Source organism: Anomaloglossus baeobatrachus, chromosome 2 (assembly GCF_048569485.1).
Source record: "Anomaloglossus baeobatrachus isolate aAnoBae1 chromosome 2, aAnoBae1.hap1, whole genome shotgun sequence".
Classification (NCBI taxonomy): Eukaryota; Metazoa; Chordata; class Amphibia; order Anura; family Aromobatidae; genus Anomaloglossus; species Anomaloglossus baeobatrachus.
Genome location: NC_134354.1, coordinates 141,211,029 through 141,238,747, shown reverse-complemented (window position 1 = coordinate 141,238,747; position 27,719 = coordinate 141,211,029). Strand labels below are relative to the sequence as shown.

The 27,719-nt window shown below is 50.9% G+C and overlaps 1 protein-coding gene across 2 annotated transcripts in view; it reads right to left on the bottom strand.

Moving 5' to 3' along the window:
• The window catches only part of PRDX4 (peroxiredoxin 4), a 92,802-nt gene that overhangs the window by 5,116 nt on the left and 59,967 nt on the right, over window positions 1-27,719 (bottom strand). Inside the window, exons 5-7 of one of the 2 annotated variants that reach the window (XM_075333397.1) lie at window positions 9,391-9,521; window positions 496-530; window positions 225-271 (exon numbers count right to left, since the gene is read on the bottom strand). In XM_075333397.1, coding sequence (XP_075189512.1) covers window positions 225-271; window positions 496-530; window positions 9,391-9,521 — 213 coding nt within the window. The remainder of the gene's footprint in view (window positions 1-224; window positions 272-495; window positions 531-9,390; window positions 9,522-27,719) is intronic. The other variant, XM_075333396.1, reaches the window with a different exon arrangement.

Genomic DNA, 27,719 nt, shown 5'->3' with positions numbered 1-27,719 from the left:
AGGAATTGGGAAAAACTGGAGTATGGCTAAGATGCATATGACTTATGTAAAGCATATGTTGACACTTTAACGACCAATTTATGTCAAAGAGATACTCTTGGCATATGATGGATTCAAGGCCAATTGATAGCGTTGCCATGTGCCAGAAGCTTAACACCAACAATAAAGTAAAAAAGAAATGCAAAAAGCGCCTAAAATTAACGGAGCTGTACAAGTCTACTTACAGTTCCTGTCTTGGCCACCAAGCTTTCATAGCATCATCAGGTCTGATCTAAGTTAACCAAATAAACGTGGCACTGAGACAGAATTTACTAGTGCTATGCAAATAGATCAAAGTTACCGACTAGTACAAGTGTGGCTGGCAAAGCATTTCACAGATACTAGGCAAAAAGTAGACGACTGCTCCTAATAGTCAAGATATGCAGCATATCTGAAGTGTAGTTAAAGCCATGATGTGCTAATAAATTGCATTGAAAAGTTATGTACAGTACTTACAGTCTCACTGCCAGGTTTCCATCCAGCAGGGCAAACTTGGGGAAAAGAAAAAAAAAAAAAAACCACAATAAATAAAAGCAGACATTTATACTTAAACACAATTATGGTATAAAATTATGAAATATATGAACAAACTTCTGAAAGATATAGAATGTCATGATATGGTATAAGCAGCACATCTGACTCAATGTCTGAGGTCGCATGAAAAGATCGCCATATTTAATCTAGATTAGATAACGTGGACAGAAGAGGGAGTTCGGAGTGATCATTCTGGGCGGAATTAAAAAAGTGCCCCATCAAAATTTTTTTTATAACAAATGTGTGTATGTAATGTAGTGAGTGTATGAACATACTCACCCACCGCCTGCTCTCTGCATCCAGTACGGCTTCTACTTTGTGACATCAACATTTTGAAGGAGACTCACAGGGTCACATCGTGCTCCGCACGTCCCGAAAGATGCAATAAAATAGGAACAACCAGCTCTCCCCTCCTATATGACCATGATCATGGGCACAGGGGAAGCCATGCCTGCTAGACTCAGCGTTGCATGGTTCCAATAGAAAGAAAAGAAAAAAAAAAATTCCTCCAACAAAAAAAAAAAAACAAAGTGAAAGGGAAAACTACAACTTTATTCCAGTGCGGTTAAAAAGCAAATGACGTCCAGTTACATCCAGCAATATAGCGTAAATTTCTTACACATGTCTAACTGTAAACCAGTCCTTAATCATCCACGAGTAAGGACTGGTTTACAGTTGGAAAAAGAATGAAATCTATGCAACATTGCTGGATTTAATTGAAGACAATTACCTTTTAATCGCACTGGAATAAAGTTCTATTTGATTTGTAACTGGAGGATTTTTTTTCTATGCGACTCACAAGTGGCTGTTACAATGCGAGTCTCTTAAAAGTGTCAGAACAAGGCTCCAGAGGCCTATATTGTAAAGACGTCCAGTTCACGCATACAGCAAGCAGACTAGTTGGAGCTGTAATGACATCACTGAGCAGTGGAGAACAGCGCGGGACACCGGAGAGAGCGACGCCAGGAGAGTATAACAGACACCATGTAATACCACAGACACGCCCTAAAATTGGGGGCTTCCTTAACTGCTCCTTTTTATGCAGAGTACATTTATAGATTTAAGGCTAGGTGAAAAAATGTTTATATCATTTTTTTTCATCTGAGAAAAATCGGATTATGCTAATCAGGATCTGATCAGAGTTTTATCAGAATTTCATCCATTTTTCTCAGATGTGGAGAAGCAGAAAATCGAACCTCACTCCAATGTCATTCAACTGCGGCTATTTCTTTTTTGTTTTACAAACTCATTGACTTGCATGGCCAAGTGCGATTCAAATTGGACGCAACATATACATGCTTCAATGATTCTTTCCTCATCCCAAAGGAGAAGGAAGGAAGATGGGTGGGGGAGGGGGTAAGGGGAGAAGAAGAAAAACAAAAAAAAGAAGAAGGGAATTTTGTTTACTTACCGTAAATTCCTTTTCTTCTAGCTCCAATTGGGAGACCCAGACAATTGGGTGTATAGGCTATGCCTCCGGAGGCCGCACAAAGTATTACACTTAAAAGTGTTAAGCCCCTCCCCTTCTGCCTATACACCCCCCGTGCTCCCACGGGCTCCTCAGTTTTGGTGCAAAAGCAAGAAGGAGGAAGAAGAATTATAAACTGGTTTAACGTAACTTCAATCCGAAGGAATATCGGAGAACTGAAACCATTCAACATGAACAACATGTGTACACAAAAAAACAGGGGCGGGCGCTGGGTCTCCCAATTGGAGCTAGAAGAAAAGGAATTTACGGTAAGTAAACAAAATTCCCTTCTTCTTTGTCGCTCCATTGGGAGACCCAGACAATTGGGACGTCCAAAAGCAGTCCCTGGGTGGGTAAAATAATACCTCGTAAGAGAGCCGTAAAACGGCCTCTTCCTACAGGTGGGCAACCGCCGCCTGAAGGACTCGTCTACCTAGGCTGGCATCCGCCGAAGCATAGGTATGCACCTGATAGTGTTTCGTGAAAGTGTGCAGGCTCGACCAGGTAGCCGCCTGACACACCTGCTGAGCCGTAGCCTGGTGCCTCAAAGCCCAGGACGCGCCCACGGCTCTGGTAGAATGGGCCTTCAGCCCTGAGGGAACCGGAAGCCCAGCCGAACGGTAGGCTTCGAGAATTGGCTCCTTGATCCACCGAGCCAAGGTTGATTTGGAAGCCTGTGACCCTTTACGCTGGCCAGCGACAAGGACAAAGAGTGCATCCGAGCGGCGCAGGGGCGCCGTACGAGAAATGTAGAGTCTGAGTGCTCTCACCAGATCTAACAAGTGCAAATCCTTTTCACATTGGTGAACTGGATGAGGACAAAAAGAAGGTAAGGAGATATCCTGATTGAGATGAAAGGGGGATACCACCTTAGGGAGAACTTCCGGAACCGGACGCAGAACCACCTTGTCCCGGTGAAAAACCAGGAAAGGGGCTTTGCATGACAGCGCTGCTAGCTCAGACACTCTCCGAAGTGAAGTGACTGCTACTAGAAAAACCACTTTCTGCGAAAGGCGTGAGAGAGAAATATCTCTCATTGGCTCGAATGGTGGTTTCTGAAGAACCAGCAGCACCCTGTTCAGATCCCAGGGTTCTAACGGCCGCTTGTAAGGAGGAACGATGTGACAAACCCCCTGCAGGAACGTGCGTACCTGTGGAAGTCTGGCTAGGCGCTTCTGGAAAAACACCGAGAGCGCTGAGACTTGTCCCTTAAGGGAGCCGAGCGACAAACCCTTTTCCAGTCCAGATTTAAGGAAGGACAGAAAAGTGGGCAAGGCAAAAGGCCAGGGAGAAAAACCCTGAGCAGAGCACCACGACAGGAAAATTTTCCACGTCCTGTGGTAGATCTTGGCGGACGTTGGTTTCCTAGCCTGTCTCATAGTGGCAATGACGTCTTGAGATAACCCTGAAGACGCTAGGATCCAGGATTCAATGGCCACACAGTCAGGTTGAGGGCCGCAGAATTCAGATGGAAAAACGGCCCTTGAGATAGCAAGTCTGGTCGGTCTGGTAGTGCCCACGGTTGGCCGACCGTGAGATGCCACAGATCCGGGTACCACGACCGCCTCGGCCAGTCTGGAGCGACGAGGATGACGCGGCGGCAGTCGGCCCTGATCTTGCGTAACACTCTGGGCAACAGTGCCAGCGGAGGAAACACATAAGGGAGCTGAAACTGCGACCAATCCTGAACTAAGGCGTCTGCCGCCAGAGCTCTGGGATCTTGAGACCGTGCCATGAACGTCGGTACCTTGTTGTTGTGCCGGGACGCCATGAGGTCGACGTCCGGCACCCCCAGCGGCAACAGATCTCCTGAAACACGTCCGGGTGAAGGGACCATTCCCCTGCGTCCATGCCCTGGCGACTGAGATAATCTGCTTCCCAGTTTTCCACGCCTGGGATGTGAACTGCGGATATGGTGGAGGCCGTGGCTTCCACCCACATCAAAATCCGCCGGACTTCCTGGAAGGCTTGCCGACTGCGTGTGCCGCCTTGGTGGTTGATGTATGCCACCGCTGTGGAATTGTCCGACTGAATTCTGATCTGCTTGCCTTCCAGCCACTGCTGGAACGCTTTCAGGGCAAGATACACTGCCCGTATTTCCAGAACATGGATCTGAAGCGAGGACTCTTGCTGGGTCCACGTACCCTGAGCCCTGTGGTGGAGAAAAACCGCTCCCCACCCTGACAGACTCGCGTCCGTCGTGACCACCTCCCAGGATGGGGGTAGGAAGGATTTCCCCTTCGATAATGAAGTGGGAAGAAGCCACCAACGAAGGGAAGCTTTGGTCGCCTGAGAGAGGGAGACGTTCCTGTCGAGGGACGTCGGCTTCCTGTCCCATTTGCGTAGGATGTCCCATTGAAGAGGACGCAGGTGAAACTGCGCGAAAGGAACTGCCTCCATTGCTGCCACCATCTTCCCCAGGAAGTGCATGAGGCGCCTCAAGGGGTGTGACTGGCCTTGAAGGAGAGATTGTACCCCTGTCTGTAGTGACCGCTGCTTGATCAGCGGAAGCTTCACTATCGCTGAGAGGGTATGAAACTCCATGCCAAGGTATGTGAGCGATTGGGCCGGTGTCAGATTTGACTTTGGAAAATTGATGATCCACCCGAAACTCTGGAGAGTCTCCAGGGTAGCGTCGAGGCTGTGTTGGCATGCCTCTTGAGAGGGTGCCTTGATCAGGAGATCGTCCAAGTAAGGGATCACCGAGTGACCTTGAGAGTGGAGGACCGCTACTACAGTAGCCATAACCTTGGTGAAAACCCGTGGGGCTGTTGCCAGGCCGAACGGCAGTGCCACGAACTGCAGGTGTACGTTTTCTATGGCGAAGCGCAAGAAGCGCTGGTGCTCTGGAGCAATCGTGGTAGCGGCACCTCCGGTGGCCTTTTTAGGACGTGACTTAGACCGCCATGCGTCAGAGTTCCTTTGATCTTTCTGAGGCCTTTTGGACGAGGAGAATTGGGACCTGCCCGCGCCCCGAAAGGACCGAAACCTCGACTGCCCCTTCCTCTGTTGGGGTATGTTCGGTTTGGGCTGGGGTAAGGATGTATCCTTTCCCTTGGATTGTTTGATGATTTCATCCAAACGCTCGCCAAACAATCGGTCGCCAGAAATTGGCAAACTGGTTAAGCGCTTTTTGGAAACAGAATCTGCCTTCCATTCCCGTAGCCACAAGGCCCTGCGGAGTACCACCGAATTGGCGGCTGCAACCGCCGTACGGCTCGCAGAGTCCAGGACAGCATTAATAGCGTAAGACGCAAATGCCGACGTCTGAGTGGTTATGGACGCCACCTGTGGCGCGGACGTGCGTGTGGCTGCGTCAATTTGCGCTTGACCTGCTGAGATAGCTTGTAGCGCCCATACGGCTGCGAACGCTGGGGCAAAAGAAGCGCCGATAGCTTCATAGATGGATTTCAACCAGAGTTCCATCTGCCTGTCAGTGGCATCTTTGAGTGAAGCCCCATCTTCCACTGCAAGTATGGATCTAGCTGCCAGTCTGGAGATTGGAGGATCCACTTTGGGACACTGAGCCCAACTTTTGACCACATCAGGGGGAAAAGGATAACGTGTATCCTTAAGGCGCTTAGAAAAACGCTTATCTGGACAAGCATGGTGATTCTGGACTGCCTCTCTGAAATCAGAGTGGTCCAGAAACATACTCGGTGTACGCTTGGGAAACCTGAAACGGAATTTCTCCTGCTGAGAAGCTGACTCCTCCACCGGAGGAGCTGAAGGAGAAATATCCAACATACGATTGATGGACGCAATAAGGTCGTTCACTATGGCGTCCCCGTCCGCAGTATCAAGATTGAGAGCGGCCTCAGGATCAGAATCCTGATCAGCTGTCTCCGCATCATCAACCAGAGATTCCCTCCTCTGAGACCCTGCACAATATGATGATGTCGAGGGAAAATCTAAGCGAGCTCGCTTAGTCGGTCTGGGGCTGGGGTCTGTGTCAGAACCCTCAGCCTGGGATCCATGAGATACCCCGGGAGGACATTGTTGGTCCAGCTGAGGTGGGCCAGGGAACAAAGATTCAACAGAGTCCCTGTGCTGAGATACCGGCCTGGACTGCAAGGCTTCTAGTATCTTAGCCATAGTCTCAGAGAGTTTTGCAAACTCCGTCCCCGTCACCTGAACAGTGTTAGCAGGTGGCTCCCCCTGGGCCCCTCTTAGCAGAGGCTCCGGCTGAGTAAGTGCCACAGGGGCCGAACAGTGCACACAATGAGGGTCAGTGGAACCTGCCGGTAGCGGGGTCGTACATGCGGCGCAGGCAACATAATAAGCCTGTGTTTTGGCACCCCTGCCTTTCGTGGGCGCCATGCTATTATCTTCCCTGAGTAACACAATAGGGTATATAGCCAGAAATCAACTGTGCACCATACAGTGTAAAATATATATACCATAAACATATAATGTTACACTACTGCACAATGGGGCTAGCACCACAGGTGCTGCTTACCACCCGCCTAAAGCGGTTGTGAGGCCACCAGAGTCCCTGCCTGGGTCTCCCAGACTTTGTCCCCCTCTGCAGCGTCCGAGGAGCTGACAGGAATGGCTGCCGGCGTCCTGAGGAGAGGAGGGAGCCGTGGGCGTGACCCAGAAAGAGCGGGAACTGGTGCCCGCACTGTGCACAGTGAGAGGGGTGGAGTATGCAAAGCATGCTCCAGCCCTCAGTGCTGCTCGTTCTGTGCAGCGTCCCGCACTTCCCATGCCTGTCAGGGCTGTGGGCGGGAGGAAAGGAAACTAGGCCGCAAAAAGCCGGGGACTCTAGTAATAAACGCGGCCGCCGTAAAAGCGCGGCCGGCGTGACAGTCCCCGGCGCACTACAAGTCCCAGCCGCGCCGCAGTGTTTCCATGGCCGCGGCGGTCAGTGCGGCAGTCCCTATACATAAACACACTCAGCAACGCTGAGTGTGTAATGGCACATATTAACCCGGTCAGCGCCGTGGTCCCCGGTGCACTAGCACACCCAGCAAAGCTGGAGTGTTGCTGTGCGCTGTCCCCACAGGGATACAGAGTACCTCCAAGTAGCAGGGCCATTCCCTGAACGATACCCGGCTCCTATCCAGCAGGCTCCACAGGAGTTGTGGATGAAGCACGGTCTCAGTGCCTGGAGACCGATAGGATCCCACTTCACCCAGAGCCCTGAGGGGGATGGGGAAGGAAAACAGCATGTGGGCTCCAGCCTCCGTACCCGCAATGGATACCTCAACCTTACAACACCACCGACAAGAGTGGGGTGAGAAGGGAGCATGCTGGGGGCTCTATATGGGCCCACTTTTCTTCCATCCGACATGGTCAGCAGCTGCTGCTGACCAATCTGTGGAGCTGTGCGTGCGTGTCTGACCTCCTTCGCACAAAGCAAAAAACTGAGGAGCCCGTGGGGTGTATAGGCAGAAGGGGAGGGGCTTAACACTTTTAAGTGTAATACTTTGTGCGGCCTCCGGAGGCATAGCCTATACACCCAATTGTCTGGGTCTCCCAATGGAGCGACAAAAAAAAAAAAAAACTTGCACAATCCCGTAGCATAACAGTCAGATCCAATGTTGTTAGATTGCACTCGGACAGAAAATACAGACGTGTACAAAAGTCCCAAACAAGCATTACACCTGCACCACAGACAATGCCTTTTCTTTTGGCCCATCTGAGTAAGGATGCCTTGCTGGCAATGCATGGCTGGTTGCATTGACTTTAATCAAATTGTTTGCCAGTTACAAAGAACCAATATCAACATACTTAAAGTGAATGAATATTTCTTAGCAACGGTTGCATCTTTATTCTATAATCTAGTTTATTTAATGGGAACCTGTCACCAGGATTTTCTGCAGCCACCACCAGTGGGCCCGTCTATATATACACAGCATTCTACAATACTGTATACAAGAGCCCAGGCCGCTCTGTATAATGTAAAAACACATTTATTATAGTCACCTAAAGGGCAATCCAATGGGGAGGGGTGTCACTGCTCTTGGTCCGGCACTTCCTCCATCTAGTACAGTCGCTGTCCTTCCCAGCCCCATGTGCGTAACATATCCTGCATCATTCCCACAAACTCCTCCATTGCACTCCTGTGCACATGCACTTTTCTCTGCCCGGATGAGGGCAGATCAGAGTATTGTAGTGCGCATGCATGGGGAGTCTGACCTTTCCTCACACCTGTGCAATACTTTGCTCTGCCCTCAGTAGGGTAGATACAACTGTGCATGCGCAGGAGTGCAATGGCGGCCTGTGTGTGAATGACGCGTCATACACATGGGGTTGGGAAGGAGGATGGCAACTGCACAAGATGTAGGAGGCGCTGGACTGAGACCACCGACACCTATTGGACTAGACCGCCCCCTAGGTTAGTATTATAAAGGTGTTTTTTACGTTATACAGAGCAGCCTGGGCTCTTATATACAGTACTCTGGAATGCTGTATATAAGGGCTCATTGGTGGTGGGCGCAGCTTATGGGAGAAAATCCTGGTAACTTGTTCCCTTTAAGCAGTTCAAGACTGTTCATTTCCCCCACTCATGACTAGGTAAACTTCTTTATTTTTATTTAGTGTTTCTTTTTAGTTGGGTATGGACTGGCAGTGGATATTTAATTTGATTTTAATAATACAGTATAAAGTCTCTAAGCTGCAAAAATTAATAAAAAGTTATTTGGATTTCATCAGTTTGGTGATTTTTTTTTTCCCCTGCTTGTGAGAAACTTGCACCACTGATCTGATGTCCAACTCCGCAACAGTTACAGCACAGATCAGCTGAACCTTCATGTGGTTTCTTCCTGGCCAAGCTTAGCAGTTTTGTGCAACGAGACAAGGAACAGGATAATAGGAGCACTTATCTCACCCTATGCACTGCAATTGTGTTGTGACATCAACTGCATAACTCTAAAGGTGAGCCTCCATTGTGCACACCAGTATACTTTTGCACATCTCTCAAGAGTCTCCAAGTCAAAAGTAGGTCATTTGATTTCAGACATTTTTCTTCTACCGGTGGGACTTTCCCAGCAGTGCCTTCCACAGTTGTTGAACTTTCATTTTAAATAAAAAAAATAACAAAAAAACACAACAAACACAAAAATTGTAAAAATGCTCCCCCAAAACAAAACCCTTACATTTTACTCATTACAGGTGAGTTTTACAAGCAGTGGGAGATTATTCTTTTATTCAGATGTATATGACTAGTGAACTGAATTCATTTCATAGGCAGAATAGAATCAGCTACTGTATTTAATAGCCATATTCCAACCGCCAGCCCATCAGGTACGTTGTTAGGAGTTAAACCTTTACTGCCAATGTATGTAAAGTACTGTGGAATTAACAGTGCTATATAGTTGAATAAAATTCTTATTATTACTTACCTTCTCCATGTTTGTCTGTATACTGGAATGCTTGAACAAGGCGAAGTGTTTCATCTACAGATCGCCCGACAGGAAGGTCATTCATCGTAATCTGACGAAGAACGCCTTTATCATCAATGATAAAAAGGCCTCTGTTATACAAAAGAAAAAAAGAAAATAATTCTAGAGACTATTTTAAAATTAATAAATTTTAAAACACTAGTCATGGACCTCAAAATCTAATCAATATGCTTCAAACCACAATGCCTGACGTCGCGGTATCAAAAAGTGATACAAAATTGTTTTAAAAAGAGAATATAAAAAAAAAGAAGGGAATTTTGTTTACTTACCGTAAATTCCTTTTCTTCTAGCTCCAATTGGGAGACCCAGACAATTGGGTGTATAGCTTCTGCCTCCGGAGGCCACACAAAGTATTACACTTAAGTGTAAAGCCCCTCCCCTCCTGCCTATACACCCCCCGTGCATCACGGGCTCCTCAGTTTTGGTGCAAAAGCAAGAAGGAGGAAAAGTGATAAATTGGTTTAAAGTAAATTCAATCCGAAGGAATTTCGGAGAACTGAAACCATTCAACATGAACAACATGTGTACACAAAGAACAACAGCCCGAAGGGAACATGGGCGGGTGCTGGGTCTCCCAATTGGAGCTAGAAGAAAAGGAATTTACGGTAAGTGAACAAAATTCCCTTCTTCTTTGTCGCTCCATTGGGAGACCCAGACAATTGGGACGTCCAAAAGCAGTCCCTGGGTGGGTAAAGTAAAACCTCGTAATAGAGCCGTAAAACGGCCCCTTCCTACAGGTGGGCAACCGCCGCCTGAAGGACTCGCCTACCTAGGCTGGCATCTGCCGAAGCATAGGTATGCACCTGATAGTGTTTCGTGAAAGTGTGCAGGCTCGACCAGGTAGCTGCCTGACACACCTGCTGAGCCGTAGCCTGGTGCCGCAAAGCCCAGGACGCACCCACGGCTCTGGTAGAATGGGCCTTCAGCCCTGAGGGAACCGGAAGCCCAGAAGATCGGTAAGCTTCGAGAATTGGTTCCTTGATCCACCGAGCCAGGGTTGATTTGGAAGCCCGTGACCCTTTACGCTGGCCAGCGACAAGGACAAAGAGTGCATCCGAGCGGCGCAGGGGCGCCGTACGAGAAATGTAGAGTCTGAGTGCTCTCACCAGATCTAACAAGTGCAAATCCTTTTCACATTGGTGAACTGGATGAGGACAAAAAGAGGGTAAGGAGATATCCTGATTGAGATGAAAGGGGGATACCACCTTAGGGAGAAATTCCGGAACCGGACGCAGAACCACCTTGTCCTGGTGAAACACCAGGAAAGGGGCTTTGCATGACAGCGCTGCTAGCTCAGACACTCTCCGAAGTGACGTGACTGCTACTAGGAAGACCACTTTCTGCGAAAGGCGTGAGAGAGAAATATCCTTCATTGGCTCGAAAGGTGGTTTCTGAAGAGCCATCAGCACCCTGTTCAGATCCCAGGGTTCTAACGGCCGCTTGTAAGGAGGGACTATGTGACAAACCCCCTGCAGGAATGTGCGTACCTGTGGAAGTCTGGCTAGGCGCTTCTGAAAAAACACAGAGAGCGCTGAGACTTGTCCCTTAAGGGAGCCGAGCGACAAACCTTTTTCCAATCCGGATTGAAGGAAGGAAAGAAAAGTGGGCAAGGCAAATGGCCAGGGAGAAAAACCCTGATCAGAGCACCAAGATAAGAATATCCTCCACGTCCTGTGGTAGATCTTGGCGGACGTTGGTTTCCTAGCCTGTCTCATAGTGGCAATGACCTCTTGAGATAACCCTGAAGACGCTAGGATCCAGGACTCAATGGCCACACAGTCAGGTTGAGGGCCGCAAAATTCAGATGGAAAAACGGCCCTTGAGACAGCAAGTCTGGTCGGTCTGGTAGTGCCCACGGTTGGCCCACCGTGAGATGCCACAGATCCGGGTACCACGACCTCCTCGGCCAGTCTGGAGCGACGAGGATGGCGCGGCGGCAGTCGGACCTGATCCTGCGTAACACTCTGGGCAACAGTGCCAGAGGAGGAAACACATAAGGGAGTTGAAACTGCGACCAATCCTGAACTAAGGCGTCTGCCGCCAGAGCTCTGTGATCTTGAGACCGTGCCATGAATGTCGGGACCTTGTTGTTGTGCCGGGACGCCATTAGGTCGACGTCCGGCTTCCCCCAGCGGCAACAGATCTCCTGAAACACGTCCGGGTGAAGGGACCATTCCCCTGCGTCCATGCCCTGGCGACTGAGAAAGTCTGCTTCCCAGTTTTCTATGCCCGGAATGTGAACTGCGGATATGGTGGAGGCTGTGGCTTCCACCCATAGAAGAATCCGCCGGACTTCCTGGAAGGCTTGCCGACTGCGTGTTCCGCCTTGGTGGTTGATGTATGCCACCGCTGTGGAGTTGTCCGACTGAATTCGGATCTGCTTGCCTTCCAGCCACGGCTGGAACGCCTTTAGGGCAAGATACACTGCCCTTATCTCCAGAACATTGATCTGAAGGGAGGACTCTGGCTGAGTCCAAGTACCCTGAGCCCTGTGGTGGAGAAAGACCGCTCCCCACCCTGACAGGCTCGCGTCCGTCGTGACCACAGCCCAGGATGGGGGCAGGAAGGATTTCCCCTTCGACAGAAGTGGGAAGAAGCCACCACTGAAGGGAAGCCTTGGCTGCCCGAGAAAGGGAGACGTTCCTGTCGAGGGACGTCTACTTCCTGTCCCATTTGCGGAGAATGTCCCATTGAAGTGGACGCAGATGAAACTGCGCAAAAGGAACTGCCTCCATTGCTGCTACCATCTTCCCTAGGAAGTGCATGAGGCGCCTCAGGGGGTGTGACTGACCTTGAAGGAGAGATTGCACCCCTGTCTGTAGTGAACGCTGTTTGTCCAGCGGAAACTTCACTATCGCTGAGAGAGTATGAAACTCCATGCCAAGATATGTCAGTGATTGGGCCGGTGTCAGATTTGACTTTGGGAAATTGATGATCCACCCGAATCTCTGGAGAGTCTCCAGAGCAATGTTCAGGCTGTGTTGGCATGCCACTTGAGAGGGTGCCTTGACAAGCAGATCGTCTAAGTAAGGGATCACCGAGTGTCCCTGAGAGTGCAGAACTGCTACTACTGTTGCCATGACCTTGGTGAAGACCCGTGGGGCTGTCGCCAGGCCGAAAGGCAGTGCCACGAACTGAAGGTGTTCGTCCCCTATGGCGAAACGCAGGAAGCGCTGATGCTCTGGTGCAATTGAAAAGGAACAGGGATCACCACTCCTTCTGCCTTCAGAGTGCACACCGCCTGAAGAAGAGCATCGGCTCGCTCGGGGGGCGGAGATGTTCTGAAGAATCGAGTCGGAGGACGAGAGCTGAACTCTATCCTGTAACCGTGAGACAGAATGTCTCTCACCCAACGGTCTTTTACCTGTGGCAGCCAGGCGTCGCAAAAGCGGGAAAGCCTGCCACCGACCGAGGATGCGGTGTGAGGAGGCCGAAAGTCATGAGGAGGCCGCTTTGGGAGCGGTTCCTCCGGCGGTCTTTTTAGGACGTGACTCAGACCGCCATGAATCGGAGTTCCTCTGATCCTTCTGAGGCCTTTTGGACGAGGAGAATTGAGACCTGCCCGCGGACCGAAAGGAGCGAAACCTCGATTGTACCTTCCGTTGTTGAGGTCTGTTTGGTTTGGACTGGGGTAAGGATGAGTCCTTTCCCTTGGATTGTTTAATGATTTCATCCAATCGCTCACCAAACAGGCGGTCGCCAGAAAATGGCAAACCGGTTAAGAACTTTTTTGGAAGCAGAGTCTGCCTTCCATTCACGTAGCCACATGGCCCTGCGGACTGCCACCGAATTGGCGGATGCTACCGCCGTATGGCTCGCAGAGTCCAGGACAGCATTAATGGCGTAGGACGCAAACGCCGACGCCTGAGAGGTTAAGGACACCACTTGCAGAGCAGACGTACGTGTGACTGCATTTATCTGCGCATGACAAGCTGAGATAGCTTGGAGTGCCCATACGGCTGCGAATGCTGGAGCAAAAGACGCGCCGATAGCTTCATAGATGGATTTCAACCAGAGCTCCATCTGTCTGTCAGTGGCATCTTTGAGTGAAGCCCCATCTTCCACTGCAACTATGGATCTAGCCGCCAGTCTGGAGAATGGAGGATCCACCTTGGGACACTGAGCCCAGCCCTTGACAACGTCAGGGGGGAAGGGATAACGTGTATCCTTAAGGCGCTTGGAAAAACGCTTATCTGGACAAGCTCGGTGTTTCTGGACTGCCTCTCTGAAGTCAGAGTGATCCAGAAACGTACTCATTGTACGCTTGGGAAACCTGAAACGGAATTTCTCCTGCTGAGAAGCTGACTCCTCAATTGGAGGAGCTGGGGGGAGAAATATCCAACACCTGATTGATGGTCGCTATAAGGTCATTCACTATGGCGTCACCTTCAGGTGTATCTAGGTTGAGAGCGGCCTCAGGATCAGAATCCTGATCTGCTACCTCCGTTTCATCATCCAGAGAGTCCGCCTGCTGAGACCCTGAACAGTGTGATGAAGTCGAGGGAATTTCCCAGCGAGCCCGCTTAGGCGGCCTGGGACTGCGGTCCGTGTCAGAGACCTCACCCTGGGACCTATGGGTCACCCCAGGAGCACTTTGCTGCTCCAACTGAGGGGGGCCTGGGGTCAATGATTCAACAGTGCCCGGGGCCTGAGTCACCGGTCTGGACTGTAAGGCTTCTAGTATCTTAGCAGACCATTTATCCATACTCTCAGACAGTTTGTCAGCAAATACTGCAAACTCCGTCCCTGTCACCTGGACAGTGGTAGCAGGTGGTTCCACCTGGGCCACCAGTAGCAGAGACTCCGGCTGAGTAAGTGCCACAGGGGCCGAGCATTGCACACAATGAGGGTCGGTGGAACCTGCCGGTAGTATAGCCGCACATGAGGTACAGGTTGCAAAGTAAGCCTGTGCTTTGGCACCCTTGCTTTTTGCGGACGACATGCTGTTGTCTCCTCTGAGTACAATCCAGGAGGGTATATAGCCAAAAATCAACAGTGCGACCGTACAGTGTAAATGTATAGCATATAAGCATATATATATATATATATATATGTACACTTCGGCACTCAGTGGGGCCAGCACCTCAGGTGCTGCTTACCGACCGCTCAAAGCGGTTGTGTGATCACCAGATTCCCTGCCTGGGCCTCCCAGAGCCGTGTTGTCTCTCCTCTCCAGCGTCAGAAGTGCTGACAGGAATGGCTGCCGGCGTTCTGTGGGGAGGAGGGGGCCGTGGGCGTGCCCTAGAAAGTGCGGGAATCTGGTGCCCCACTGTGCTCAGTGAGGGGGGAAGAGGATACAAAGTATGCTCCAGCCCTCAGCGCTGACGTCCTGTGCAGCGTCCCGCCCTTCCCCTGACTGGCAGGCCTGGGGGCGGGAATATGCGATACTAGGCCGCAAAAGCCGGGGACTAAAGTTATAAGCGCTGCCGGCAAATAAGCGCGGTCGGCGCGGTAGTCCCCGGCGCACTAACACACCCAGCAGTGCTGCAGTGTGTATGGCACAAGCGCTCCATGCGCGGTCCCCCAAGGGGACACAGAGTACCTCACAGTAGCAGGGCCTTGTCCCTGACGATACCCGGCTCCTGTCCAGCAGATTCCCCAGGGGCTGCGGAGGGAGCACGGTCCCCGTGCCTGGAGACCGATTAGGATCCCACTTCACCCAGAGCCCTTAAGGGATGGGGAAGGAAAACAGCATGTGGCTCCTGCCTATGTACCCGCAATGGGTACCTCAACCTTAACAACACCGCCGACCAGAGTGGGGTGAGAAGGGAGCATGCTGGGGGCCCTGTTATGGGCCCTCTTTTCTTCCATCCGACATAGTCAGCAGCTGCTGCTGACTAAATTATGGAGCTATGCGTGGATGTCAGCCTCCTTCGCACAAAGCATAAAAACTGAGGAGCCCGTGATGCACGGGGGGTGTATAGGCAGGAGGGGAGGGGCTTTACACTTTTAAGTGTAATACTTTGTGTGGCCTCCGGAGGCAGAAGCTATACACCCAATTGTCTGGGTCTCCCAATGGAGCGACAAAGAAATATAGGTACAATACGAAAGGCCTGTAGTTGAAATGACATTAGCAGTAAAATGCCAGTGTCCGAGAATCCAAAAACAAAAGAAAACACACACCACACACCAGTTCAAAGGTTTAGAGTCACTTAGATATGTCCTTATTTTTGAAAGAAAAGCACATTTTTTTTTTTCAATGAAGCTAACATTAAACAGAAATACACTATACATTGTTAATGTGGTAAATGACTATTCTAGCTGCAAACATCTGGTTTTGAATTCAATATCTACATTGGTGTATAGAGGCTCATTTCCAACAATCACCACTCCAGTGTTCTAATGGTGTTTGCTATCATTGTGTTTGCTGTGTTAGAAGGCTAATGTATGTTTAGAAATTCCTTGAAAACCCTTGTGCAAGTATGTTAGCACAGCTGAAAACAGTTTTGCTGATTAGAGAAGCTATAAAACGGACCTTCCTTTGAGCTAGTTGAGAATCTGGAGCATTACATTTGTTGGTTCCTTTAAACTCTCAAAATTGCCAGAAAAAGAGAACTTTCAAGTGAAACTGGACAGTTTTTATTCTTAGAAAAAGGATATTCCGAGTGAGAAATTGCCGAGAAACTGAAGATTTCCTACAACGGTGTGTACTACTCCCTTCAAAAGGAGAGCACAAACAGGCTCTAACCAGAGTAGAAAGAAGTGGGAGGCCCCGCTGCACAACTGAGCAACAAGACAAGTACATTACAGTCTCTGGTTTGAGAAGTTGACGTCTCACAGGTCCTCAAACTAGCAGCTTCATTAAATAGTACCCGCAAAACGCCAGTGTCAACGTCTACAGTGAAGAGGTGACTTCGGGATGCTGGCCTTCAGGGCAGAGTGGCAAAGAAAAAGCCATATCTGAGACTGGCTAATAAAAGAAAATGATTAATATGGTCAAAAGAACACAGACATTGGACAGAGGAAGATTGGAAAAAAAAAGTGTTATGGACAAACAAATCGAAGTTTGAATCACACAGAAGAACATTTGTGAGACGCAGAACAACTGAAAAGATGTTGGAAGAGTGCCTGATGCCATCTGTCAAGCATGGTGGAGGTAATGTGATGGTCTGGGGTTGCTTTGGTGCTGGTAAAGTGGGAGATTTGTACAATGTAAAAAAGGTTTTGAATAAGGAAGGCTATCACTCCATTTTGCAATGCCATGCCATACCCTGTGGACAGCACTTGATTGCAGCCAATTTCATTCTACAACAGGACAAGGACCCAAAGCACACCTCCAAATTATGCATGAACTATTTAGGGAAGAAGCAGGCAGCTGGCATTCTATCTGTAATGGAGTGGCCAGGCCAGTCAACAGATCTCAACCCTATTGAGCTGTTGTGGGAGCAGAGCAGCTTGACCGTATGGTACGCAAAAAGTGCCCATCAAGCCAATCCAACTTGTGGGAGGGGCTTCTGGAAGCATGGGGGGGGGGGGAGAAATATCTCCAGATTACCTCCACAAATTAACAGCTAGAATTCCAAAGGTCTGCAAAGCTGTAATTGCTGCAAAGGAGCATTCTGTGACAAAAGCAAAGTTTGAAGGAGAAAATTATTTCAATTAAGAATCATTATTTCTAACCTCGTCAATGTATGGACTATATTTTCTATTCATTATGCAACTCATCTGATAAATAAAAGTTTGATTTTTCATGGGAAAGATAAAAACTTTGTTGTCACCCAGACAATTTTAACTGTAGAGTATGATAGATTTTACAGGTGCCTATAGCAGCCACAGTACAGCTTTTACATTTCAAGAGGCAAATTTAAAATCTGCTTAGTGTGACATCTAAGCAGGAAAAGTTTTGCTTATTGAATTTTAGCTGTACTGTCAACAGACCCCATCCCTGCAACATTCCAGTATAAATGTGCTCAACATCGAAACATAATTCTGTGTTTGGTGAAGCAATTCAAAAGCACTGGGTTTTTTTTAAGTCATAGGAAAAAGAGAATTTTGTTACTTACCGTAAATTCTTTTTCTTATAGTTCCGACATGGGAGACCCAGACCATGGGTGTATAGCTTCTGCCTCCGGAGGACACACAAAGTACTACACTCAAACGTGTAGCTCCTCCCTCCGAGCATATACACCCCCTGGATGACAAATCTAACCAGTTTAGTGCAAAAGCTGAAGGAGGACATCTACCCATAAGTAGAGATAGTAAAACCCGGAATAACCGGAACCTCTGTCTACAACAACAGCCGGTGAAAACACACGGAACAAGAAACTGCCAACAGGCAACAGGGAGGGTGCTGGGTCTCCCATGTCGGAACTATAAGAAAAAGAATTTACGGTAAGTAACAAAATTCCTCTTTTTCTTCATCGTTCCTTATGGGAGACCCAGACCATGGGACGTCTCAAAGCAGTCCATGGGTGGGAAATAAACAGAAACTGAGAAGTAGGCAAAACCTAACTTCACAAATGGGCGACAGCCGCCTGAAGGATGCGTCTGCCCAAGCTCGCATCTGCCGAAGCATGAGCATGCACTTGGTAGTGCTTCGAAAAGGTGTGCAGACTAGACCAAGTGGCAGCCTGACAAACCTGCTGAGCCGTAGCCTGGTGCCTGAAAGCCCAGGAGGCGCCGACAGCTCTGGTCGAGTGCGCCTTAATCCCTGGCGGAGGGGGCACCTGAGAACATTGGTAGGCATCGGAGATGGTCGACCTAATCCAACGAGCTAGGGTCGGTTTAGAAGGCGAGAGACCCTTGCGCTGACCCGTGGTTAGCACAAAAAGAGAGGTGCACCGCCTAAGAGCGGCGGTGCGTGACACATAGATTCGGAGCGCCCGCACCAAATCCAAAGTATGCAACGCTTTCTCAAAGCGATGAACAGGAGCCGGACAAAAGGAAGGCAATGAAATGTCCTGGTTAAGGTGGAAAGGAGACACCACCTTAGGGAGAAAGTCCGGAGTCGGACGAAGAACCACCTTGTCTTGGTGAAAAACCAGAAAAGGCGACTCCGAAGAGAGCGCAGCCAAAATCAGAGACTCTCCTGAGAAAAGTTATGGCCACCAGAAAGACCACTTTCTGTGAAAGTCGAGACAAAGGAACCTCCCTAAGAGGCTCAAAGGGGGGTTTTTGTAATGCAGTGAGGACCAGATTAAAGGTCCCAGGGATCCAAAGGCCGCCGGTAAGGCGGAATGATGTGAGATGCGCCCTGCATGAAGGTGCGCACCTGGGCCAGTCGGGCGATACGCCGCTGGAACAATACCGACAGAGCCGAGACCTGTCCCTTGAGGGAATTGAGGGATAGTCCTAGCTGCAGACCGGACTGTAGAAAGGACAGGATGGTCGGCAAGGAAAACGGCCAAGGAGCATGGTCGGAAGAGCGACACCAGGACAGGAAAATCTTCCAAGTCCTGTGGTAAATCCTGGCCGAGGAAGACTTCCGAGCCTGAGTCATAGTGGAGATGACCTCGGAAGGAATGCCTGAAGCCGTCAGGATCCAGGACTCAAGAGCCACGCCGTTTATCTGAGAGCCGCAGAATTCTGGCGGAAAAACGGACCTTGAGAGAGAAGGTCTGGGCGGTCCGGGAGATGCCACGGCATTTCTACGGACAGACGGTCTGGGTACCAAGCTCGCCTGGGCCAGTCTGGAGCAATGATTATAACCCGACGGCCCTCCATTCTGATCTTGCGCAGGACTCTGGGCAAGAGAGCTAGAGGGGGGGGAACACGTAGGCCAGACGGAACTGGGACCAATCTTGAACCAGCTCGTCCGCTGCGAAGGCCTGAGGATCGTGGGAGCGAGCCACGTAAACCGGGACCTTGTTGTTGTGCCGGGATGCCATTAGATCCACTACCGGAGTGCCCCACTTGCGGCAGACTGACCGGAACACTGCCGGATGCAGGGCCCACTCGCCGCTGTCCACGGTTTGACGGCTGAGATAATCTGCCTCCCAGTTTTCTACGCCTGGGATGTGGACTGCGGATATGGTGGACTTGGAGTCCTCCGTCCACTGAAGGATGCGTTGTACCTCCAACATCGCCAGGCGGCTGCGAGTCCCGCCCTGGTGATTGATTTAGGCAACAGCTGTCGCGTTGTCTGACTGGACTCGAATGTGCTTGCCCGCCAACAGGTGGTGAAAGGCTACGAGAGCTAGAAGAACAGCCCTGATTTCCAGCACATTGATCGAGAGGGCAGATTCGGACGGAGTCCAAGTGCCCTGTGCTCGGTGGTGGAGAAATACTGCTCCCCAGCCGGAGAGACTGGCGTCCGTGGTGAGGATCACCCAGGACAGAGTCAGGAAGGAGCGTCCCTGAGACAGGGAGAGGGGCCGAAGCCACCACTGAAGAGAGCTCCTGGTCTGTGGCGACAGAGCCACTAGCCTGTGCAAGGAAGAGGTCCGCTTGTCCCAAAAGCAGAGAATGTCCAGCTGCAGAGGACGCAGATGGAACTGGGCAAAGGGAACCGCTTCCATTGACGCCACCATCTGACCCAGCACCTGCATGAGGTGCCTGATGGAACGACGGCGGGGCTTCAACAGAGAACGCACCGCCAGATGAAGGGACTGCTGTTTGACTAAGGGCAGCTTCACAAGTGCCGGCAGAGTCTCGAATTGCATCCCTAGGTACGCAAGTTCCTGGGTCGGGGTCAGAGTGGACTTGGGCAGATTGACAAGCCACCCGAATTGGACAAGCGTGGCGAAAGTGAGCGAGACACTCCGCTGACAGTCTGCACTGGAAGAAGCCTTGACTAGAAGGTCGTCCAGGTAGGGGATTACTGCCAACCCCTGGAGATGCAGAACCGCAACCACTGCTGCCATGACCTTGGTGAAAACACGAGGGGCCGTGGCTAACCCGAAGGGGAGAGCCACGAATTGGAAATGTTCCTCTCCGATTGCAAAGCGTAGCCAACGCTGGTGTGAAACTGCAATTGGCACATGCAGATAAGCATCTCTGATGTCGATGGATGCTAGAAAATCTCCTTGGGTCATTGAGGCAATGACCGATCGCAGAGATTCCATGCGAAAGTGCCACACCTGAACATGCTTGTAGAAGCTTGAGATCCAGGATGGGCCGGAAGGAACCGTCCTTCTTGGGGACTAGGAAGAGGTTTGACTAGAAACCTCTGAACCGCTCCCGGGCGGGAACCGGAACAATTACTCCGTTGGCCTGCAAGGATGCCACGGCCTGTGAGAAGGCGGCGGCTTTGGAGCAGGGGGGAGTGGACATAAAAAATCTGTTTGGCGGGCTGGAAGAAAATTCTATCCTGTAGCCGTGGGAGATGATATCCCGCACCCACTGATCGGAGACGTGTTGAAACCACACGTCGCCAAAGTGGGAGAGCCTGCCACCGACCAAGGACGTTGCTGGCGCAGCCAGATAGTCAAGAGGAGGCTGCCTTAGTGGCAGCGGCTCCTCCGTTCTTCTGAGGACGCGGCTTCGCGCGCCAGCTGGGTTTTCGATCCTTGGCTGAGTTAGTGGACGAAGCTGAGGGCTTAGAGGATGACCAGTTAGAGGAACGAAAGGAACGAAACCTCGACTGGTTCCTGCCCTGGACAGGTTTCCTGGTTCTAGTTTGTGGCAAGGAAGTACTCTTCCCGCCAGTAGCTTCCTTAATAATTTCATCCAGTTGTTCACCGAACAGCCGGGACCCAGCAAAGGGGAGCCCAGCAAGGTACTTCTTAGAAGAAGCGTCTGCTTTCCATTCTCGAAGCCACAAGATCCTGCGGATCGCAAGGGAATTAACAGAAGCCACCGCCGTGCGGTGAGAGGCCTCCAGAATGGCAGACATGGCATAGGATGAAAAAGCCGAAGCCTGGGAAGTTAAGGCAACCATCTCGGGTATAGAGTCCCTGGCGAGGGAATGTATCTCCGCGAGAGAGGCAGAAACTGCCTTAAGAGCCCACACTGCTGCAAAGGACGGGGAGAACGAGGCTCCTGCCGCCTCATATACAGATTTGGCCAGAAGGTCAACCTGGCGGTCAGTGGGATCCTTAAGAGAGGTGCCATCGGCCACAGATACGACTGTCCGGGCTGAGATACTAGACACCGGAGGGTCCACCTTTGGTGAGAGAGCCCACTCCTTGACCACTTCTGGTGGAAAGGGAAAACGGTCATCAGAACTACGCTTTGGGAAGCGTTTGTCAGGACAGGCCCTGGGCTTGGTAACAGTGGCCTGAAAACTGGAGTGGTTAAAAAACGTACTCCTACCTCTCTTAGGAGAGGTAAACTGGTGTATTTCTACCAGAGAGGCTTGTTCCTCTGACACTGGTGGATTGAGGTTCAGTACGGAGTTGATGGATGCAATCAAGTCACTAACATCCGCATCACCCTCAGATAAATCAATGGGGTACATAGAGGTAGCGTCTGAGCCCACAGTAAAAGTATCCTCCTCGCCCTGTAATTCAGCCCGTGAATCAGAGCCGTGGGACGAGGAAGGAGAAGAATCCCTGCGTCTCCGTTTAGGAGGACGGGGCCCTAAAACATGCTCTGTTAGCTCTGCAGAGCGAGTGGGAGCAGCAGAGGCACCCTGAGAAGGGGGCTGATGCATGGTCAGCAGAGTCCGGGACAGCTGTCCCATGGAGTCAGCAAGACTGGGAGATAGCACTGGAAAAAGATGCTACCCAAGCCGGGGGTTCAGCCACCGGGGCCGGAGCAGCCGGAGGAACCCCTGAGGAGGCTCCAGGCTGAGGCACCACTATGTTCGAGCAGGCATCACAATGTGGATATGTGCTCGGTTCAGGCAGAATGAGCTTACATGCAGTGCATATAGAGTAAAGCCTGGCAGCCTTGCTCCTAGTGAGAGACATGCTGCTGAGGTGGAGGCTCTGCAGTAAAGAGTACACTCCTTTAGAATGACCCCCTGAGAGTGTATAATAAAGCCCACAACCAGAGGTTGTGGCTTACCAGACCGGTTTTTGTGTGCCCTCCGGATTCCACCGCTAGGACCCCCAGTGTTTGCAGAAGTTGCAGCAGCCGGCGCCGATCAGTGAGTGAACGCTGAGAAAATGGCGCCGGAGTGAGGAGGGGGGGCGGGGATTAGCCCAAGAGCGGGAACCGGAGGGCCAAGGAGAGATACATGGGAGGGGAACATCTCCTCAGAGAGGTGTCCTCCCCTCTGCTGAACGGCCGGTGGGCGGTGCCGCACTGTTCCCCTACAAGCCTGACATGCAGGGGAACGAAAACGAAACTAGGCCGCAACTGAAGCCGGGGCCTAGATTTTTACATGCGGCCGACGAGCAGGCACCCTCGGCGCAGTTCTCAGGAAAAACCCAGAGAACCGGCCGGAAAACACAGCAGAGTTACAAAACATACTCTCCCCTCAATAAATGTACCCGGGACCCCAGAATAACGTCTCAATACTTAGCTTTTGAGACGCAGCGCCAGGTCCCTGGAGGGGGGGGGGGCAAACTCTCCGTCCGGCAGGATCCTGACAGGGCTGCGGATGGAGACCGGTCTCCTGCAAAGCAGTGAGAACCGTGATGGCTCCCACTTCAAGCCAGAGCCTCAGAGGATGGTGAAGGAGCGCGGCATGAGAAGGCTCCAGCCTTGTAAAGTCAACCTTAACAGCACCGCCGACACAGTGGGGTGAGAAGGGACATGCCGGGAGTCATGACTGGACCCGCTTTTCTTACAAATCTTTGAAATCAAAAATCTTAAATCAAAAATCAGAGGATGCATGTGTGTGTGTGACCTCCTGAACACAAAGCATTGAACTGGTTAGATTTGTCATCCAGGGGGTGTATATGCTCGGAGGGAGGAGCTACACGTTTGAGTGTAGTACTTTGTGTGTTCTCCGGAGGCAGAAGCTATACACCCATGGTCTGGGTCTCCCATAAGGAACGATGAAGAAATGTCCAGACTGCTCAAAGACTTCAGAAGAGGCAGGAAACGAGCGTAGTCCTAGAAAGTAGACTAGTATGGAACTACAGGTGCCAAAAACTAAAAAGGTAAATCTCGACGAATTTTATTCTGTAGCCAGTCCTAATTTACATATGTAGTGGTGTGCAAGTGTATTAGAATACTTAGCAATCGCCATCTTCTCTGGGTTTCTGGCCCATGTACCTGCTCTGCAGCTTTACCAGCTCACAGTCTACTTTGATGGGTGACAGGACTAAGGGTATGTGCGCACATTGCGTTCTGTGTGGAAAAGAACGCACCCTCAAACTGTAAACACTGCGTTTGTCAAAAAAAATGCATCCAAAATGCATGCAGTTTGCATGCATTTTTTGCAGTGCGGTCCCACGGCAATTGAGCTCTTCTACATGCCCGCTGACAGCAGACAGAATCACGCGATGAGAATGAAGTTCACCCGACTTCATTGTCATATCGCGGCTGTCTGTCGCATCCTGATTAGCGGTCACCCGTGAAGGACTCACCAGAGACCGCAAATCCCTTGAGTGACTGAAGTGAGCAGCATGATCAGCGGTGCCGTCACTCAGGTTACCCGCGGCCAGCTGGAGTCCTCCACCCGAGAGCGCAACTCATCTGTAACGTCATCGCTGATTGCGCAGCTCACTTCAGTCACTCGGGCGACTTACTGTCACAGTTGGAGGATGCAGCGGTGGTCGAAGGTAACTTGACTGACGTTATCGGTGATCGCACGGCTCACTTCAGTTGCTGCGTGGAGCTGACAGAGCGGTCTGGTCTGTGACCACTCCAGTCAGCTTCATGTTGCAGAGCCGAGAGCGTCGTGGGACGTCATGTGCATTACGCCGGACCTGGATGGGTATTTGGAAGTTAATAAAGTGGTGATAGAGGGTGGTTTTATTGTCTTTTATTCCAAATAAAGGATTTTTTCGGGTGTATGTTTATTTTCTTTAACTTACAGGTCAATTATGGAAGGTATCTCGGGGAGACGCCTGCCATGATTAACCTAGGACTTAGTGGCAGGTATGGGCTGCTGCCATTAACTCCTTATTACCCAGATTGCCACCGCACCAGGGCAATTTGGGATGAGTCGGGTAGAGTCCCGGGACTGTCGCATCTAATGGATGCGGCAATCCCGGGTGGCTGCTGGCTGATATTGTTAGGCTGAGGGGCTCCCCATAGCGTGGAGCTCCCCATCCTTAGAATACCAGCCTTCAGCCATGTGGCTTTACCCTGGCTGGTATCAAAATTAGGTGGGGGTGGGGGCCCACGTCGTTTTTTTTTTTATTTTACTGGACGATATAGACCTGCCCACCGGCGGCTGTGATTGGTTGCAGTGAGGCAGCTGTCACTCAGAGTGGGGGCGTGTCTGACTGCAACCTATCATAGGCGCCGGTAGGCGGGGAGAGTAGGGAATACGAGATAGAATAAAGAGCGGCCGGCATTTTCAAAAGAGGAAAAGCCGCCGGAGCTTTGTGACAGCCGTGCAGCGCCGCACCGGTGATCGGTGGGTATGTGAGAGGGGGAAGAGACCGACCGATGGACAGAGCGACCAACTGACAGAGAAAGAGACCGACAGACAGAGGAAGAATGACCAACATCGAAAGAGAGAGACTGAAAAGACCTGCGTTTTACTTGTCAAAAAAGCATCCGGAACGCAACAAAAATGCAGTCCAAGTGCATTTTCGTGGCGTTTTGACCCACATCATTGATTTCAATGGGTGGAAAGAAGGGAATTTTGTTTACTTACCGTAAATTCCTTTTCTTCTAGCTCCAATTGGGAGACCCAGACAATTGGGGTGTATAGGCTATGCCTCCGGAGGCCGCACAAAGTATTACACTAAAAGTGTTAAGCCCCTCCCCTTCTGCCTATACACCCCCCGTGCTCCCACGGGCTCCTCAGTTTTGGTGCAAAAGCAAGAAGGAGGAAAAAGAATTATAAACTGGTTTAAAGTAACTTCAATCCGAAGGAATATCGGAGAACTGAAACCATTCAACATGAACAACATGTGTACACAAAGAAGGGAATTTTGTTACTTACCGTAAATTCCTTTTCTTCTAGCTCTTATTGGGAGACCCAGACGATTGGGTGTATAGCTGTATAGCACTGCCTCCGGAGGCCACACAAAGCAATTACACTAAAAAGTGTAAGGCCCCTCCCCTTCTGGCTATACACCCCCAGTGGGATCACTGGCTCACCAGTTTTAGTGCAAAAGCAAGAAGGAGGAAAGCCAATAACTGGTTTAAACAAATTCACTCCGAGTAACATCGGAGAACTGAAAACCGTTCAACATGAACAACATGTGTACCCGCAAACAAACCAACAATCCCGAAGGACAACAGGGCGGGTGCTGGGTCTCCCAATAAGAGCTAGAAGAAAAGGAATTTACGGTAAGTAACAAAATTCCCTTCTTCTTCGGCGCTCTATTGGGAGACCCAGACGATTGGGACGTCCAAAAGCTGTCCCTGGGTGGGTAAAGAAATACCTCATGTTAGAGCTGCAAGACAGCCCTCCCCTACGGGGAGGCAACTGCCGCCTGCAGGACTCTTCTACCTAGGCTGGCGTCCGCCGAAGCATAGGTATGCACCTGATAATGTTTGGTGAAAGTGTGCAGACTCGACCAGGTAGCTGCCTGGCACACCTGTTGAGCCGTAGCCTGGTGTCGCAATGCCCAGGACGCACCCACGGCTCTGGTAGAATGGGCCTTCAGCCCTGATGGAACCTGAAGCCCTGCAGAACGGTAGGCTTCAAGAATTGGTTCTTTGATCCATCGAGCCAGGGTGGCCTTAGAAGCCTGCGACCCTTTGCGCTTACCAGCGACAAGGACAAAGAGTGCATCCGAACGGCGCAGGGGCGCTGTGCGGGAAATGTAGATTCTGAGTGCTCTCACCAGATCTAACAAATGTAAATCCTTCTCATACCGATGAACTGCATGAGGACAAAACGAAGGCAAAAAGATATCCTGATTAAGATGAAAAGAGGATACCACCTTCGGGAGAAACTCCTGAATGGGGCGCAGCACTACCTTGTCCTGGTGGAAGACCAGGAAGGGAGCCTTGGAAGACAACGCTGCTAGCTCAGACACTCTCCGAAGAGATGTGATCGCTACCAGAAAAGCCACTTTCTGTGATAGTCTAGAAAGTGAAACCTCCTTCAGAGGCTCGAAGGGCGGCTTCTGGAGGGCAACTAGTACCCTGTTCAGATCCCATGGATCTAACGGCCGCTTGTACGGGGGAACTATATGGCAAACCCCCTGTAGGAACGTGCGCACCTTAGAAAGTCGTGCTAGACGCTTCTGAAAAAAGACGGATAGCGCCGAGACTTGCCATTTAAGGGAGCCGAGCGACAAACCTTTTTCTAACCCAGATTGGAGGAAAGAAAGAAGGGTAGGTAATGCAAATGGCCAGGGAGACACTCTCTGAGCAGAGCACCAGGATAAGAATATCCTCCACGTTCTGTGGTAGATCTTAGCAGACGTGGGCTTCCTAGCCTGTCTCATGGTGGCAACGACCCCTTGGGATAAGCCTGAAGACGCTAGGATCCAGGACTCAATGGCCACGCAGTCAGGTTGAGGGCCGCAGAATTCCGATGGAAAAACGGCCCTTGGGACAGTAAGTCTGGTCGGTCTGTTAGTGCCCACGGTTGGCCGACCGTGAGATGCCACAGATCCGGATACCACGCCCTCCTCGGCCAGTCTGGAGCGACGAGTATGACGCGGCTGCAGTCGGATCTGATCTTGCGTAGCACTCTGGGCAAGAGTGCCAGAGGTGGAAACACATAAGGGAGCCGGAACTGCGACCAATCTTGCACTAGGGCGTCTGCTGCTAGAGCTCTTTGATCGCGAGACCGTGCCATGAATGTTGGGACCTTGTTGTTGTGCCGGGACGCCATTAGGTCGACGTCCGGCCTTCCCCATCGGCGACAGATTTCCTGAAACACGTCCGGGTGAAGGGACCATTCCCCTGCGTCCATGCCCTGGCGACTGAGGAAGTCTGCTTCCCAGTTTTCTACGCCGGGGATGTGAACTGCGGATATGGTGGAGGCCGTGGCTTCCACCCACATCATAATGCGCCGGACTTCCTGGAAGGCTTGCCGACTGCGAGTCCCTCCTTGGTGATTGATGTATGCCACCGCTGTGGAGTTGTCCGATTGAATTCGGATCTGCTTCCCTTCCAGCCACTGCTGGAAGGCTAGTAGGGCAAGAAACACTGCTCTGATTTCCAGAACATTGATCTGAAGGATGGACTCCTGCTGAGTCCACGTACCCTGAGCCCTGTGGTGGAGAAACACTGCTCCCCACCCTGACAGACTCGCGTCTGTCGTGACCACCGCCCAGGACGGTGGTAGGAAGGATCTTCCCTGTGATAATGAGGTGGACAGGAGCCACCACTGCAGAGAGTCCTTGGCCGTCTGGGAA